The 17,487-nt window shown below is 41.0% G+C and overlaps 1 protein-coding gene across 1 annotated transcript in view; it reads right to left on the bottom strand.

Annotated features, from left to right (window-relative positions):
* LOC141773447 (inactive phospholipase D5) overlaps positions 1-17,487 on the bottom strand; it is a 94,022-nt gene that overhangs the window by 26,018 nt on the left and 50,517 nt on the right. Inside the window, exon 2 of the mRNA XM_074645289.1 lies at positions 14,798-14,934. Coding sequence (XP_074501390.1) covers positions 14,798-14,934 — 137 coding nt within the window. The remainder of the gene's footprint in view (positions 1-14,797; positions 14,935-17,487) is intronic.

Consider the following 17,487-nt stretch of genomic DNA (forward strand, 5'->3'; position numbering starts at 1 on the left):
CCTGATCTGCTCCACCTGTGTCTAATCATCCTGCTATCTGAGTGACAGCCGCACTCCCCACTTCATCCGTGCCAACTGAGAAGAGGCTGGGTCACACGTCATATCTTTTGGGTACAACACATGCGCAGTAAAATCTGGTCTGCACTCCCCGAAATTGAGCCAATAGCAACGCACGGCCGCAGCTTCAGTTACACTGCACATGTGTTAAACCCTGTACCTCAAGACCCGTGTCCACCCGTGTCCCAGCCTCCTTCCATAGGCCTTGATTTCTAGTGTGACAATAAATGGGAGCCAAACTCTACATGAAAAAAATACACAATCGGCCTCATAACTTATTTCAAATGAACTGAACAATTCATACACGTCCCGAACCGTGACTAGCGAACCGAAGGGGTCAGATTTTTTACCTGAACCGTTCCATCCCCAGTGTATATCACTGTGAATATCCCTGTACTCACTGCCAAGGTGTAATGTCAATTTATCTGGCTCCCCATGACTCTGAGCTCCCCCTAATGTATCTCCAGTTCCCATTTTACCCCACCAGGATGCCTGAGAGCGACAGGGGCATTAGTACTGGAGTCAACAGATTGAATTAGCCATGGCAGCCCTAGATCTGCAGCCACACAGAACCAGGCTATTATCAAGCTCCAATGCTCACCACATTCCCTCTGTATCTGGCTTAAACATCGATTTCTGCCTGCAAGAATTTAAGAAGTATAAATGGGGAGGGTGTTCAGTGAGGGCTAACTCGGATTATAGATTCTGCACCTCCGTGGTTGATTAAGTTTCTGGATAAAATTCTTTCCAAGAAACTAGCAGAACCACTTCTGCACGAGACTTTACTCAATTCCATGTGAGGGGGATGGATTTTATAAAACAATGTATGGTAAATATGCTGCAGATTAGTTTGGCGTCTCAATAGGTAGAGCATGGAGTTATATTGTGCCTAGTATGTCAAATCTATTCTGCACTCATAACTACTGTAAGTCATTGTCAAGGTGTGCATGAAAGGAGTGAAGCAGAGGTCTTTAAACCACCAATCGGAGCCAAGCTGAGCCTCGTCGTCTCTGAGCATCTGTCAATCACTCGCCAACTCCGACCAAACGGTCAAACTAGGCAGCGCTGATCAAATATTAATCAATATTGTGTTACTTTCATGCCTTTTTCTCGCCTCAAATGTTTTCAGAAATATCTTGTAGTGTACTGTTGAGAAAGTAAGTGACCTGACAGCCATGTTGAGATCACTTGAATTACAACATGTTGAAAGGTTATTATGACATCTTTGCCCAATGATGCCAAAAATATTCTGCGTACTACAGGTTTAATGTTCTCAGTGCAGACAGGAGGTACAAGATACCATTGTGACTGAATGTGTAATTCTTTTCCTGGTTGGTCACATGAATACGTCATATGCTGAAAACCTGATAAAATTCACAAATTCTAGCTTTAAAACTGAGCCGCTACAACCTCAGAAATCGTGTTAAAGAAATTGGTAGCATTAAAACAAATTTGCGTTAACGTGTTATTATCGCGTTGACTCTGACAGCCCTAAACATAACCCAACATAATAACGTAATACAATCTTCAAGCAGTGTTACAGTAATGGATTTTTTTGCCCACTCGGGGCAGCGGAACCAGCTGTAATCAAAACATAGACACATAATCACCTTATAAAGTTGAAATACTGAACATATTCGGAAACAGTTGCCTATATACACATCCACTAAAAGACACTGCAACACTATCATTCATTTGGAGTCGTGCTTCTGGCCAGCTGACAAATGTATGACGGTGTGCAGTTAGGTGCTGGACAGGTAGTGTACAGTGGGTTTATCAGAGACGTTTCTCTGAGAACAGTTGTCTGCTGCTGCACGAAACAATGCTGAAAAGAGCAGCGTGAACTAAAACTAAAAGTTGCGGGTGGAAAAACCAAAACAATGAGCTGAAAGACACAAAAAAAACGATGCATAGAAAGGGGAGCTGCTGAGCCCACCGAGTGATAATTCTCTCCAGGTTATAAGTCTCTCGTCACTACAACGCGGCCCCTTTCTCATTACACATTTCACATGTCATTTGATCCATTGTTAATATGACACTGGTGCAGATTTAAAATGAGCTTGTGTAGTAGTGTAGTTTGTTTTTCTCGTGGTCGTGTATTGATTGTTCCTCTAAGCCAGCTGATGAAATGTAAATGTCAATTCTTGAACTGGATATGAGTTTTAAGACTGTAGCAAAAGTTTAAGTGTTGGCGCAGCAGTGAAAAACAAGACTCGGTCAAAACCGAGTATATGGCTGGACCGTGTATGGTCAGTATTTTAAATTGTTACACAAATAGTCAGAGGTCATGTCTATAATGTTTTGTGAACAGTTTTTTCCACTTATATCTTAATGTTTGATTGAAAGACAACTTATAATGAAGCAAATGACATTCAGTTATATTAAATGGTAACATTTACTAGTTTGTATATTATACATTTTATACAAGGTGAAAAGGTATAAGCATGGCATACAGTATGCAAGGTTAAAAGTATTTCAGTTTTTTATTAAAGCATGTGTATCAAAAGCATTCATCATATAAGTGGTGTGTAACAATATATACATACTTTCGCGAAAGTTTATCAGTGCTGAGATATTCCTGCTGTCATAGCTGACGTTGTTGCTGCCGTATTTATTTCTAGATGGAGTGTTAATGGAGCAGCTACATATCCTGGAACTGATCGATCCGAACTCCATTCAGAAAACAAGCGTTTTAAAAGTTGTTTGCTTGTTGTGACATGACCAGACTTGACAAAGCATGACTTCGGTCTTTTTACAAATCAACATCATAATGTCGCTATTTCAGCATCATTCTGATCCATTTTTTGCAATTAAATCACAGCACAGTCTGTTTATTTTGGGTTCATACCGAAGTAGCGTCGTGTGGATGTTAGCCCTCAGACCTGTCAGAGCACAGGGTCGGCCGAAGTGTGACAGCTCAGGGTCTATCGAGTGCTTCACTCGAGGGCACACTGGTGCCCTTGCATGTGCTGCAGGTGATAATATCCTGGCATCACATTGAAGGGCCAGTTGCCAGCTCACAGTTTGGAAATGTATTCCTGGCGTACGTAAAGCTAAGTCAGGTTTTGGAAAGAGGCCAAGGGGTCAAACTGCAGGACTCACACCCTCTGTGATCATAACATGATGATTTCTCCTCATGGAAATGACAATTTGTATGTTAAAGGTCTCGATCATCACTTATGCCCACTAAAAGTGTGTTGTGGTGTCTGTGTCTGCAGAGACCCTGAAGCTCTCTGCCTGGATTTTCTCTTTTCTTCTTATTTTGCTTTACACAGGACGCTTCTGGGCGTCTGCAAACAGCCTTTTAGGGTGTTGTATCGTGTACAGATTGTAAAGCCCCCTGAGGCAAATATGGGATTTGTGATATTGGGCTATACCAGGGGTCAGCAACCTGCGGCTCCGGAGCCACATGCGGCTCTTTAGCCCCTCTCCAATGGGTCCCTGTGAACTTTAAAAAAAAATGAATGGAAATGAATAACTGTTTTTTGTTTATATTTAAATTTTTATTTTTCATTGTTGTAGGTCGACGGTACGACGGTATGACTTTTAATGAGAATAAAGTCATAAATTTACGAGAAAAAAAGTTGTAGTATTATGAGAATAAAGTCATAATATTATAAAGTAGTAATTTTATGTGTAATTTTTTTTTCTCGTAAAGTTCTGACTTTATTCTCGTAATATTACGACTTTTTTCTCGTAATATTATGACATTATTCTGGAAATCTCCGATGTTTTTTCCCTCAATGTGGCCCATATACTGACTAATTAACCCCCAGCCAATAACGCACGTATGGGTGGGCATCTCGTTCAGGCCGTCAAATATCGCCGCTTTGTCACGCCCCTCGGCTTCTGATATCGATGCATAAGTCCTTTAGCTCTGTGAGATAAAAAACAGCCGTATTTCACGGATGATAACGGGTTGTTGTATCTGCACGTGTTCCAGTGATTCCATCCCAGCTCCTCTGCCTCTCATCTGCTGTGTGCAGAGTGCTGTTATGATCCGTGTGTGTCAGTAGTTTGACTGAGTGCTGAGTCACACACACAGATTTAGGCTGCATTCATTCAAAATCCGGCAACTCGGTTCCTTCCCGCAGTATTGTGCGCAGTTAGTTGTGTATTTATTTGTGTTTTAGAACGTAACCAATTTCTGGGAAACAATCAGAAAATAACAATTTATTTCTCTGATCCATTGCTGTGTTCTCATTAACGCTGCTCTTTCTCTTCATTCACTTTATAGCTCGTGCTTTTTGTGTGTCACTTATAGGGATGTCACCAGAACAGATACTTCGGTACCAAGTCGATGACAAAAATCGAGCGTAGCGTTAGTTCAGGCAGGCCATGATGTCAAGCTCTGCTCATAGGACGGCTATCAGCTGATAACAGCTGATCTTAAGCCAGCCCAATCAGCTGATGCATCAGCTGACGGATCAGCTGATTCCTCTCTATGCATTCATTGGTAAATTTCATACAGGGCGCCTTATTTAAGCTGCTTCAGCCGGCCTTCCGTTGCTGCTTCCTCTACAAGCTGCTCGTAACCCACCTCCACCTCACCACCTCCTTTTAATACTGTTTCTAGGGCTGGGCGGTATGGCCTAGGAATAATATCGCGATATTTTAGGCTATATCACAATACACGATATATATTGCAATAACTTCAAATATCCTCTAAGCACTTCATAAATGCTCAATTTAACCCTTTGATGCATACAATCGCACCAATATTATGATTCTTGTAGTCCCTGCAGCATATGTCTGCATTAAAACCTTCTGTTGATATTCATTAGTGGTTCTTTGGAACAATTTAATCTTCCATACAAAAAGGGATGGTTGGAAACATTACATGACAAATTGTGTTCGATGTTCGCGATGTAGTCGTTATCTGTACTGCGCGGGGGACAAGCCGCGATACATCGACTGTATTCGATGTGTCGCCTACCCCTAACTGTTTATGACTTAATCAATGTCAATTCTGTTGTCATTGATGCCGGCTCTGTTCTGCACCCAGGGGGGGGTCTTTGCTGCTGCTCTCCCTGCCTTTGGCTTTCCATGTCTGCACATGGAAGGGCAAGGAGGTGTGCTTTCCTTGCCTCATGCTAACACGTAGGCTCGTGGATCCACGCATGCGCATGGATGGGAAGGGAGGTCCCAGAACAGAGCCATACCGCCGAATATAATGTATATATTACTGCAAATGGAATAAGTGTCTTTGACTAAAGTGGTCCTGACTGAATTCTAAAAAGTGAGGGTACTCTTTTTCTACAGTACTGAAGGTACCGTACGATGCCTGTAACGTTCATTGGTAGTGATGTGACAGTGAGGAAAATGTTCCCACCGGTTAATAAACTTGTGACAACACCGGTGTTACGGATTACACCGGACATTTTACAAGAAAAGATGACGGTCAACATGTGCAGAGCGCTGACTCTGATCTTTACCGTCGGGTGGCGGTGTGTCTGGCCTCTCCGGTAGAGCTTTTGCTGCGGGGCTCCGCTGCGGGGGTCTACCTGGCGCCGTTGCTCCGTGCACACCGGCTGTGACAGCTCCATCCACCTCGGGGCGATTACCTCATTAACGTTATGGTTCCCTTATAGCATTGGGATTAAATACCTCATAGTGAATAAGGTTAAGGAAGTGTCCTTCAAAATTATTCATAAATATTACCCTGTCAATCACTACATGTAGAAATTAAAAAAAGACATAGGACCTTTGCAGATTTGTCATTGATCATATCTTCAAAGACATTATTATGGAAAATTGTGGTGTTTGGTTTCTTAAAAATAACAATATATATGTATATTCTTAAAATTAATTGTATATATTTTATTTTAATCTTTTATTCATAAAGAAATTTTAAAATAAATACCCTTTTTGTTGTTTTCCTGAAGGATGTTGAGCAATATGTGAACTAACTAAGTAAAATTCTATTAAGACGCTCAATATATTCAGATTTTAACAGTTTTGTTTAGTGTGATATACCCCTGGCTTTTTATTATTGTTATACTGAATGTGAATTATGTTCTTTTGTTTCATAAAGAAAGAAAGTAGAGATAAGTATCCAACTAGTGTAAAATAACATGACGCTGTGGGTTGGTTTTCCTCCTGTCCTATCCAATTTTTTGAGTCTCCAGCCGCCACTGGCGTTTACATTGCCAGTCAGTATAGGATACATGGCATACAAATGACAATCAAGAAAGGCGTACTAATTAGACGCTAAACGTCTTGCGCATTATCGCGGCATTTATCCTACGCCTTTTTGTGCAAACAGGCTGGTGAAGCAGAGTTTTGGAGAATCACAAAGTTGTTTCACTGAGGGGTGAATTTTCTTCCACTTGTCAGCCGCAGAGCTTGAGGACTGAACACGGAGTGAATAAAATGAAAAGAGGAGTGGAAAAAAACAATGCAGCGGGCTATGATGAAATTATAGAGGAGATTAACGTTTGCATCAAACAGCGTAGAAGTCTTCTTTGTTCTGTAAAGACAGCAGAAACTAGGACAGCTACAGTAAACATCTCACAATGAGGAAGTGGATGGAAAACAGATGGAAGAGGAGGAGTGGTAATCTTATTTTGAAAGAAATCCTCTCAGTCTAGGAGGTATGATGAATGGTGGTTCGGAGTCGTTTAAACGGGCAGACAGGCTTTGGCATTAAAAGAGGAGAAAGCAGAGCGAGGTAGTCGTCTCTGCCTGCAAGGGATTCATCGATTTATGCGGTCTGTGATGTCCACTGCTGGTCCCCCCCTCCATTGTAACCCATCTGCGCACTCATGGGTGTGATTCATCCCCAGCAGCCAATACCTAAGTGGTGTAAACTTCACGGTGTGTGTGTGTGTGTGTGTGTGTGTGTGTGTGTGTGTGTGTGTGTGTGTGTGTGTGTGTGTGCATACATGAGACAGCGAGACAGAGAGTGTGTGTCTGAATGAAACATCCGTCACCCTCAGAATATTAATGGATTCCCATCTTCACAGTGTGCTAGGTGAGCGCGGTTGGATAAAAAGGATAAACTCTCCGTCCTGATGTTTTATTCCAAAACGCAGAACATAATAACATATTTCACACCATTACAGAGCTGTCAGGGCTGAGGCAAGTTTACATGTTAAACAAATTAGTCACATAAAAATCACTAAAGCATGTATGATACTGTGCCAGCTCTACCATATTTAACAGCATGGGCTGTGCCAGTGTCAGTCCCTGACATCTGATATAAATGATCCGTCCTCTCATGAGCTGCCCAGAGCTCTGGCTGTACAGCCGGTGAGGACATTAATATGGGTATTACAGGAGCTGCCGCTGCTGCTGCACTGCTCCCTGCACGCTGTTCGTTTTAAAAGGCAGCTAAATGTCAAGCTCAATTTTTCCATCAGGTACAACCAGAACAATGTTGACATGGTAAACACGCTTAATATGTAAATTTCAATCCATTATCTGAAACTTGAGCCACTAAGTGATACTCAGACTGCAAGTACTTAGTTTGTTACATTGTTCCATGTCCATCACGACTGCTGTCCTGATGTTTCTTGACATTTGGACCGATGGACAATAGTTGGCATCCACTAATCAAAGCTCAGGCTATAGCCTACTGTATAGGTAACCTTATTGTTCCAGATACTGGTTACTGAGTCTCAGAGATGTCACCGCCAAGCACCCTTCGCTCCAGTCACTTCTGTCTCATTTAAAAGAGTTATTTGGTTAGTTCAGAAGCCTAATTTCTGTTCAGTTGTTTTTCTCTGCCTGTTCCGACTGTAGCTGTTCTTGTTTAGTGTTGGCTTCAGATCATTCTGGGCGTGTGTGGTGTGTTCCCTGCACGGGAATCAGCTCTTTTTAAGTTCAAACTTATTCTACTTATATCATTAAGTGTTTACTAAGTGGAGAGTTATGCTTGTTACTTAATACTGACACCAACTAACTACTGTTACATACAGTAGCTAACTGAACGAGCTAGCTGAACTAACAAAACTAACTAACTAACGTTAGCTTGCTAATATATGACTCGTTTTGATTGAAGAGTAAAAGAGGTCAAATGTGACGTACATAATTACATAATACATAATACACATCATTTTGTCGACATATCTGACTTGTAATGCTGTTTAACGAGAATGTAAACTGTGAACATTTACAAAGCACAACAATAACAGTATACCTAATATAACCAACATCACCCATTGATTTGTGTGACTGTGGTTTCAAAGCCCAGAGTTCGTCATTTTGACCGTCGCCATCTTGGCTTTAGGCAACCAGACAAAAAAGGTTACAATTAACTTTCATGAACTGAAAACACAACGAAAATGTGGACAACTCCCAGAATGGACAACGCCGTGGTAGAGACCTGTCAATCATAAGCTAGCAACGCCATAAAGCATCCCCTGCTTTATGGTCTATTTGACTCTAAATAGGACCATAATTTACTAAATGAACATCATGCTGTATTGAAGAAGACTTGAAACTAACAATTGAGACCATAAACTCATGTTTACAATGTTTACTGAGGTAATAAATCAAGTGAGAAGTAGGCTCATTTGACCTCATAGACTTATTTTGTGATTATCCTAGAGGTCAACAACAGGCCATTTTATACAGTGAGGTCCAGTTTCAAAAAATGGTCTCACTATATGAAATGGCTACTATGGGGACTAACATCACACATGAATATACTCTGGCTCATTGGTCCCACAAGAGTTTCAGCTTTCATGTCATACCCAATTTATGCAATTCCAAGACGGTGTTTAGTAACCCAGTATGTTTTTAGAATAGGTGAAAACAACACACTGTATGCAAAAAACTGCATGTTTTTCTGCCCCAAACTGCATGTGATTATCATAAAGTGGGTATGTCTGTAAAGGGGAGTCTTGTGGGTACCCATAGAACCCATTTACATTCACATATCTTGAGGTCAAAGGGTCATGGGACCCCTTTAAAAATTGCCATGCCAGTTTTTCCTCACCAAAATTAGCACATGCATGAACTTGCTTAAGGGTTCCGGTTTGGGGGTTTGAAAATATGGTCACCCTATGAATACTACTAACTACTACTCCACTTCCAAAGACATTTTTTAAGTTTTAAAGATTCATCCCAATTAGGAAATGACTAGTTTGAAGCTAGCTGGTAGTAACTAAGAACATAAGAAGATGGCGGTGCCATTCTGGAGGCAGACACCCTCTCCACATTTAAGAGTAGGCTTAAGACTTTCCTCTTTGATAATGCTTATAGTTAGGACTGGCCCAAGTCTGGCTCAGGCTGTCTTGGACCAGCCCTTAGTTCTGCTGCTATAGGCCTAGACTGCCGGGGGACTTCCTATGACACACTGAGCTCCTCTCTCCTTCTGTAAATATTCATGTCCCATTCATTGTTACTAACTTGATTTCTTCCCTGGATTCTTTGTACTTTCTCGTCTCGCAGGTAACCATGGAGCGGAGTTACACCTGTAACGGGGTTGCATCTGCTGCTGCGTCTGCTGCATGCTTGACACCCACTACTACCATCATTATTATTAGCATTTTTTATTATTAGTAGTATTAGTTATATTTCTATTATTATTACAACTATTAATTCCGATAGTAGTATTCTCACTCTTTTACATCCACTGCTATTGATTTTTTGTTATTAGTCCTACTTGTATTAGTTATTACAGCTGCTGTGCCATTATTGTGGTTGCTGTACATCTCTCTCTCCCTCTCTCTCTCTCTCTCTCTCTCTCTCTCTCTCTCTCTCTCTCTCTCAAAACCTTAAACGGGGAGTTTTTCCCTACCACAGCACACGCCAATGCGATGGTCTTGGTGGGATCTCTTGTTGGGTCTCTAAACTATAGAGTACGGTCTAAGACCTGCTCTATATAAAAGCGTCTCGAGCTAACAGCTGTTATGATTTGACGCTATATAGAAAATAAATTGAATTGAATTGAATACTGTTAAGAAATATATTCTAATTAAAACATGTTGAGCATGTGACAGTTTAATGAACCTTAATCCTATTAAATGTATTACATCATGCAATGTGCAATATAAAAAAACTGTCTATATGTTAACATTTCAATATACTGAATAATATCTGTGGCTGTCTAACAAATTCAAAATGTACAATTAATGTTGTATCCTTAAGCAGCCGACTGTTCGGGAGGTGCTAGTCTGGTTCTCTGTTGTTTCTGCCCTTCCACCAGGCAACTGTACATCAATACTAACCTGCTTATCAGCCGTCTGACGCCAGGCAATTCCACATGTCCATCAGGGACACATCACTGTCATCTTGGATACAATTAGATGAGACGGTATAAACTGCTACCAGTTTGCTCCAACAACTAAGCAACACATACTGATGTAAAGAGGAATCCTGTTTTACTGCAATCATAGCTGAATTTGTTCATCCTCAGAGGGAATATTATAAATCAAATTAATTATGTGTTTGATTGTACTGCAAGACAAATACATGAAGTGATCATCATCATCAGCTATCTGCATCAGTGGGAGGTTTTAACGAAGATGCACAGTAGCAGCAACCCATCTCAGGTGTCCTGTCCCTGAGATGCACGTATTAGCATTGTTCATTATGCAGGGAAAAATAGATTAAAGGAAATCTACATAACAAAACAACCAGCTGCGTGTGACAAGTCTGAATTACAACATCACAGACCAAAAAGCTGCTGAGTCATTATTTGGGCTGCTAAAAGAGAAAATAATAGATTGCAAAGCAAGGCAAGGATTAGTCTGCTGTATTTAGATTATTAAGAAGAAATAGTCACAATTTCATTTGTAAGTTAATCACCGACTGGATCATTTTCAAAGAGTGTATACTGACTGAAAAGGGCTTTACATGCATTCCTTTGATGAATTACAAGCACCTTTAGGAATTTAAGTGAGCATGAGCAAGCCTCAGTGCACCCCATTATGAATGTGTCGGTCTCATAGTAATCTATCACTTTTCCTATTTTGTACTTTACGTAAGTAATTTACGAAATCATCAATTATGTTACACTTGCACAGAATATAGGTCTTTCAAATGATGCATGTCACAGTAAAACGTCATCATTATAGCTTATGGGATGTAAATAACAGTGCACCCGTGGAAAAATGATAAGCACACGTTTCTGAAATTTGTTTGGAGCAAAGCTAATGACAGCTGATGAATCTGTTAATCTTTCACTCGTTCCGAACCCAAATTGCACCCGATTCGACTGTTATCAAGCCATTAAATCAGTCGCTATAAGCACCATAGATGTGGGTCGGTAGGGGCCTACTATATGCAAAATATGTTTTAAAAGTGAAAGGGAAACTTAAAAGCAACACATTCAAACATGTTTTAAAACTGAATGAAATGTCACCATTTGAACGAAAATAAAAAGTCTTCTTTAGGTCTAGGCAAAATAAAAACAGATTTAGGCAACAAAACTACAACCTCTTTAGGTTTAGGCAACAAAACTACAACTTTTTTAGGTTTAGGCAACAACAATACAACCTCTTTAGGTTTAGGCAACAAAACTACAACTTTTTTAGGTTTAGGCAACAACAATACATCTTTTTTTTTCCAAGATTTTCAAGTGTCATGTGTTGGGAACATCACCGGGTTTAGACAACAAAACTACAGCTTCTTTAGGTTTAGGCAATAAAACTAAAACTTCTTTTGGTTTAAGCAACAAAAGTACAGCTTCTTTAGGTTTAGGCAAAAAGAATCAACAGTTTAGTATAGGCAATAAAACTACAAGTTCATTAGGATTACAAAAAACTACAACTTTTTTAGGTTTAGGCAAAAAAAATCCACTTGGTTAAGTTTAGGGAAAAACATTGTGTTTTGGGTAACTACAAACACAAAGACAACACATTGTTGGTTTCACACGGGATGCAAACGCCGGTCTCCTCGATGAAAACCCTGTGTTTTGTGTCCCATCCACCATCCTCGACCTCCACCTGTTATGTTTCACACGGTCTATACTGCTGCAGCTAACTTCCACTTTTGCTCCTGTCATAATTGCGACGGTCGCTAGAGGTCGCTGTTGTGTTCTTTTATACCTTCTTTCAGTGATCCACCATGTGAATAGATGATAAAACATACTAGTGGTAGGCCCCTATTGACAGACATCTATGGGGCTTATAGCGACTGATAACGCCTATTTAATAGCCTGACAACAGTCTAATCTACCCTGATATCCTCTTCCTCTTCTCCCTCCATCTGGATCTCTCATTCTACTCCCAAGCAGGAGAGGAGTCCAATTCAGCTTTACAAGTTTGGATTGCACTTTCAGCTTTAATTGGAAGAGAGGGATGCCTGATAGAGTTCTCTGAAAGGTTGTTAAATGGCTGATTTGGGGAAGAGGAGGGAGAGTAGATGGACACAGACATAAAAGAAAGAGACAAAGAGAGAGGGGGAAGTAATTCAAGGCTGAATGGTGAATTGGATGATGAAGAGTCTAATGGAGGGGAACCAGTATACGAAGTGGAGAGCAGTGATTGCTGTATCAGAGAAAATGACTGCTGATCAGCCAGCTTCACTCTGGACCACCAGGACATACTGCAGTGGTTTTCAGGGGATCCATATTCTTAAAACTTAAATAGATTGAATAAACTTGCTAGAGTCTGGTATAAAGTAACTTTCAGAAGAGCCTGGTAATCATTTCAGGGCAGCGGGGGAGGCTACTATAGGATCAGGTTGAGGAAACACAGATTTGTTTTGTAATGTCAGTGCTACTTGACATGTACCATTTTTTACTTTGAGACAACAGTATACTCCAAATAAATGCAAGCAATGCCATGGTGTTTGCAGCCTCTACACTGCAATTTCTTGTGCCAGGGGGTTAGACCTACTGCATTGCAACAGGGCACAGACTGGGATTGATTTATGGTTAAAATCTGGAGCTAAAAAAACAATCAGGGTTTCTAGCAGTTGAGGCTGTTTGAATGAGTGAACAGCTTAAAGGTTTAAATTGCTCACAGTGCAGGGCCAAAGCAACCCCAAAATTGGTTTTAATTCATAGAAGCTACTGGCACAAATAGCATAAGCTAGAGGTCCCCCGAATTTATTCATTTTTTGCTGTACTGTACACATAGCTCCCTATAAATAAATTAAAAAATCACAAAAGGATTGTGCAGCTTTTCTGGCCGCTAAACCTGCACAAATAAGACAAGCACCCGTAAAGGGTGAAATGCACCCCTAACCTCAAAGCAAATAGTGTCTCGGTGCTACTGCACGTATTTAGATTAGGTAATATGCAGACATTTGGCGCAAAATTGGTCCCTTTCTATGCAAATGAGCCTGATTGCAAAAACAGTCCAATTCACAAACATCAGCGCTGATAGCCACACGCAGTTACAGTGAAATTATTAGCACCTTCAGAGAGTTGGTGGTAAGTGAAGCACATCTGTAAGGGTTGTCACACCCAGACTTCCCAGTGATCATGGCAGCAGTGTTTGTTGCGAGGTGAAGGCATAATGCTCAAACTCATTTATTTTGGGATGCAGAGACAGTTGTGTCACGAAGACTAAATCAATAAAGCTCCCCTACATGTCATTTTTGATAATACATGAGAAAACAAATAGAAAAAAAGAATGAAAGATAAGGTTATTATAGAAATGAATAAACAAATTGTTTCTTCCCTCTCAAGGAATCGAGAACCGTTCATCCGATCTACTTCACACTTGGTGGGTGTATTAATGGGGACCCCACGGAGAGCTTTGTCAAATTTGTTGCCATTTGGACACGCGACATGTTCAATATTGATAAGCGTTGAATAAACAAGCACACAGCGCTCTGTGCAGCAATGGGAGGGGGGGGGGGGGAGGCTTCAGGGGCTCAGCAGATTGAGTCGAGCGTCTACAGCGGGCAGACCGTGGCCCACTGCTGGAGAACATTACAACCGGACTTCACTCCCTGGAGTGGATAGCCAACTGGACACAGAATGGAACCGGAGTGTATTTCACCGGTGTGACCGTGAGTAAGCTGTGGGTGTGTTTCCCTCCGTGAGTAAGACTTGGATATATCCATGATAACGCAGTACGCTACACATCGAGGCTGGATAATGTTACAACCAAACTTTTCTTCACTTCCCTGGCAAATTTCCCCAGAAAGATTTCCAAATATATACGATATTTGGATAAACGGAGCACATACTGGGAATCTAAATGGTTACTTTCTCACATGAAAACATATTAAAAGGTAATTAAGTGACAAATTAACAGCTTTTATTAAAGGATAACTTTTCAACTTGGACCCTGGTTTCCTGAAATACTTCTTCTGAAGTACAAGTACACGGTAAGTAGTGTACAGTTGAGTTGCATATTTTGGGGCCTTTGTAAGTTATTTGGGGGTACAATGAGTTACAATAGTATATTTTTCATATCTAAACATCAAAATAAATCCATAGCTGTTTGTAGGCAGTTGCCTATACCTTGCCTATCGGTAAAGTAAGCCCCTGGTGTTTTTTCCCGTGAAGCCTATTTCACCGGTGTTTCTGACTGTGAGTAGCCGCGACTTGGGTCTGTGACGCAGCTATTATGGCAGGTGTATTACTCCAGATCAAAGGAAGCGCAGTGTTGAGTGTGAAGTTGTTTGTATGAAGCAGCAACGCCACAGGCCAAGCCTTTAGCCCGTTCTGAACAGGCATGTTTTCAACAGGCACTGCACTAGGTTTTGATCATTTCGAATCAGCAAAAAAAACAAAAACTGATCATGATTTATAATTTGTGATGAGGTGTTGCAAGCCGTAAATGTTGGGCACCACTGAAACTGAAGTGTGCGTTTGTGGTTGTGCTGCTCTCACCTGCAGTCCCTGCTACAGTTGTCCTCTGTGATCCCGTCTTCATCTTCGCCCCAAATGTCCACAGCTGAAAAAATCAACGCCATCAGTACGGCGAAGCAGCACACCAAGGCAAAGATCATGATGCACTTCTGCTGAGACTGCAAGAGAGAGAGGAAGAGAGCAACATTGATTTGCAAGGTGTGTTTTCTACTTTTCATCACTACTGTAAAAACGAGGCCAAAGTGCCCCAACCTTGGCTTCCATTAGCTGGCTGGTCTAGCTGACACAACTCCTGATTTAATGCACAGCTCAGCAGGTCATAACATGATATAGAAGCGAATTCAACACAAACATGTAAGGGTCCACGTATGACCTTGCAAGTTCAGGGTTTCATAAAGAACATGAGGCAGGAATGAGGAGAGGAAAGAGAGTAGAGTGCCGGGAGAGAGACAGAGAAGAAAGATGGCAAATAAGAAAACAAAGCCACCGATAGAAACAAACTTTAACATTAGATATTTGGATAAAGTCCAAATGCTCCCATATGGTTGAGATGGAAGTAAGGGCCAGCGTGTTCTATACGGGCAATGAGGATGTGAAGATAAAAAGGTTGGAGACCCCTGCTCTTGTTCCTATTTTAAGAATGTAAACAATGTATCATTATCATATAATTATGTAGTATTTATTTAATTATATTACAATTTGCTGTTATAATTATATAATTATATTATAATAATTATAATTATAATAATTATATTACATTTTTATCAATGGTGGTGCAGTGGTTAGCACTGTTGCCTCACAGCAAGAGGGTCGCAGGTTCAAATGTGTGGAGTTTGTATGTTCTCCCCATGTTAGCGTAGGTTTTCTCCGGGTTCTCCAGCTTCCTCCCACAGTCCAAAGACATGCAGGTTAATTGTTGACTCTAAATGTCCCGTAGGTGTGAATGTGAGTGTGAATGGTTGTCTGTCTCTGTGTGTCAGCTCTGTGATAGTCTGGAGACCTGTCCAGGGTGTACCCCACCAATGTCAGCTGGGATCGGCTCCAGCCCCCCTCAGCAACCCTGAACAGGATAAGCGGTTACAGATAATGGATGGATGGACATTTTCATCAACTCTGGACAGGAGGTCAGTATCACAGTACACTAGGTGCAGGGTCTGAAATTAGCACCCACCACCCGCCAAATGCGGCTAAATTGTTGGCAGTGGCAGGTGAAATCATCAGGACATCCGCCACTTTGGCAGGCAGGGAATATGCTAGTGATGGAATAGAGAACTGTAGTCGTCCGCTTTCTTGGCATCTCATGTCTCCTTGACTGTCGACACACTTATTTTTCCCCTGATTATGCGACACTGTGAACAACAAATCCGTGCTGAAATCAGCAGGAGGAGAGTTAGTAACGTTAGCTGTTAGCAGCTAGTGGGCAGCACAGTCCTGATTGGATAAATAACGGAGCTACTAACGTTAACTGAGGTGCCATTGAGTTTTTATTATGAGGCGTTCATGGTCTGCTAAGCAAAATGACCATTGGGGTGAAGGTAAATTACAACGTTATCATGATGCGTTCAAATATAATTTTGTAAAATTAAGTTTTTGGTGAGAAACTTGAATAAATCGAGTTGTTTGTTGGAGATGTTTTCACATCAATATAGAATAGATATTAGGGAGGGAATTGGGACCTGTTTAACTTCATCACAATTTTTTTTTTTAATAAAACAAATATTTAAATAATCATAATCATTTAAATTGTGTGTTTTTATGCAAATAACCACTATAGAGGACAATAAAAAAGTACAGTACTGTGTACAGTAACCTCCCTCCCTACACAAATAGGGCTCCCCCGGAAGCTACGGTGTAATTCGAACACTGTAATTTACAATGTATATAATGTTTTTTGTGTAAAATATATCGAACATTGAATGCCATCAGATCTAAAATGTTATTCCTTCATGTAGCGCATGGATTTCAAAAGTGTCAGACAAACAAAAATACTTGTCTGCCACAGTGGCAGGAAGTGAAGAAAGTTAATTCCAGACCCTGACTAGGTGTATCTATTGCAGCCTCACTCATGCTTTCAATATGTATATTAGATCAACTATTTGTAAAACAATAACAAATGTCTGCTGATCCCTTTGGAACCTGCTAGAAGAGCCACAGCTAATTATCCTTGAACACGGCAGATCATTAGCATAGTCAGCTAGACTTCCACTCATTATCCTCAGAGACTAATCTCATATCGTATACCATCGACCTCCGAGAGCTGCACAAACACAAAGGCCTGGTTATGTTATTGCTACGACGGAGTATCCCCAGTAGACCGCAGAGACACTGGCAGCTTCACACTCTCATCCTCACAACCATCTGTCTGAGCTGATGTCTGACATGGGAACAGTGTTTTCTATTTCCTGGCAGCACTGGTGGGTGGAAATATTATGCCTAATTCCTATGAGCAGCCACAACTCGTTCATTCTCAATCCACTGTGCGTCTCATAGCCGGTTGCAAACAGCATGAAGGCATGACCTCCTGACCATAAGGCAACTGGTTTGATTGGAAAAATATAGGTGAAGGGGAAAAAAATGAAACATTCATCTCTACCTCTGAGCATCAATGAGCCCCAGGCACTTAACAAAAGCATACTCAGCAAACACTCACAGGGTAAATGGAGGTTAAATCAAATCTGTCAATCATCTGCCGGACCATATACTGGGCGTAC

The sequence above is a fragment of the Sebastes fasciatus genome, chromosome 9 (genome assembly GCF_043250625.1).
Source record: "Sebastes fasciatus isolate fSebFas1 chromosome 9, fSebFas1.pri, whole genome shotgun sequence".
Taxonomy (NCBI): Eukaryota; Metazoa; Chordata; class Actinopteri; order Perciformes; family Sebastidae; genus Sebastes; species Sebastes fasciatus.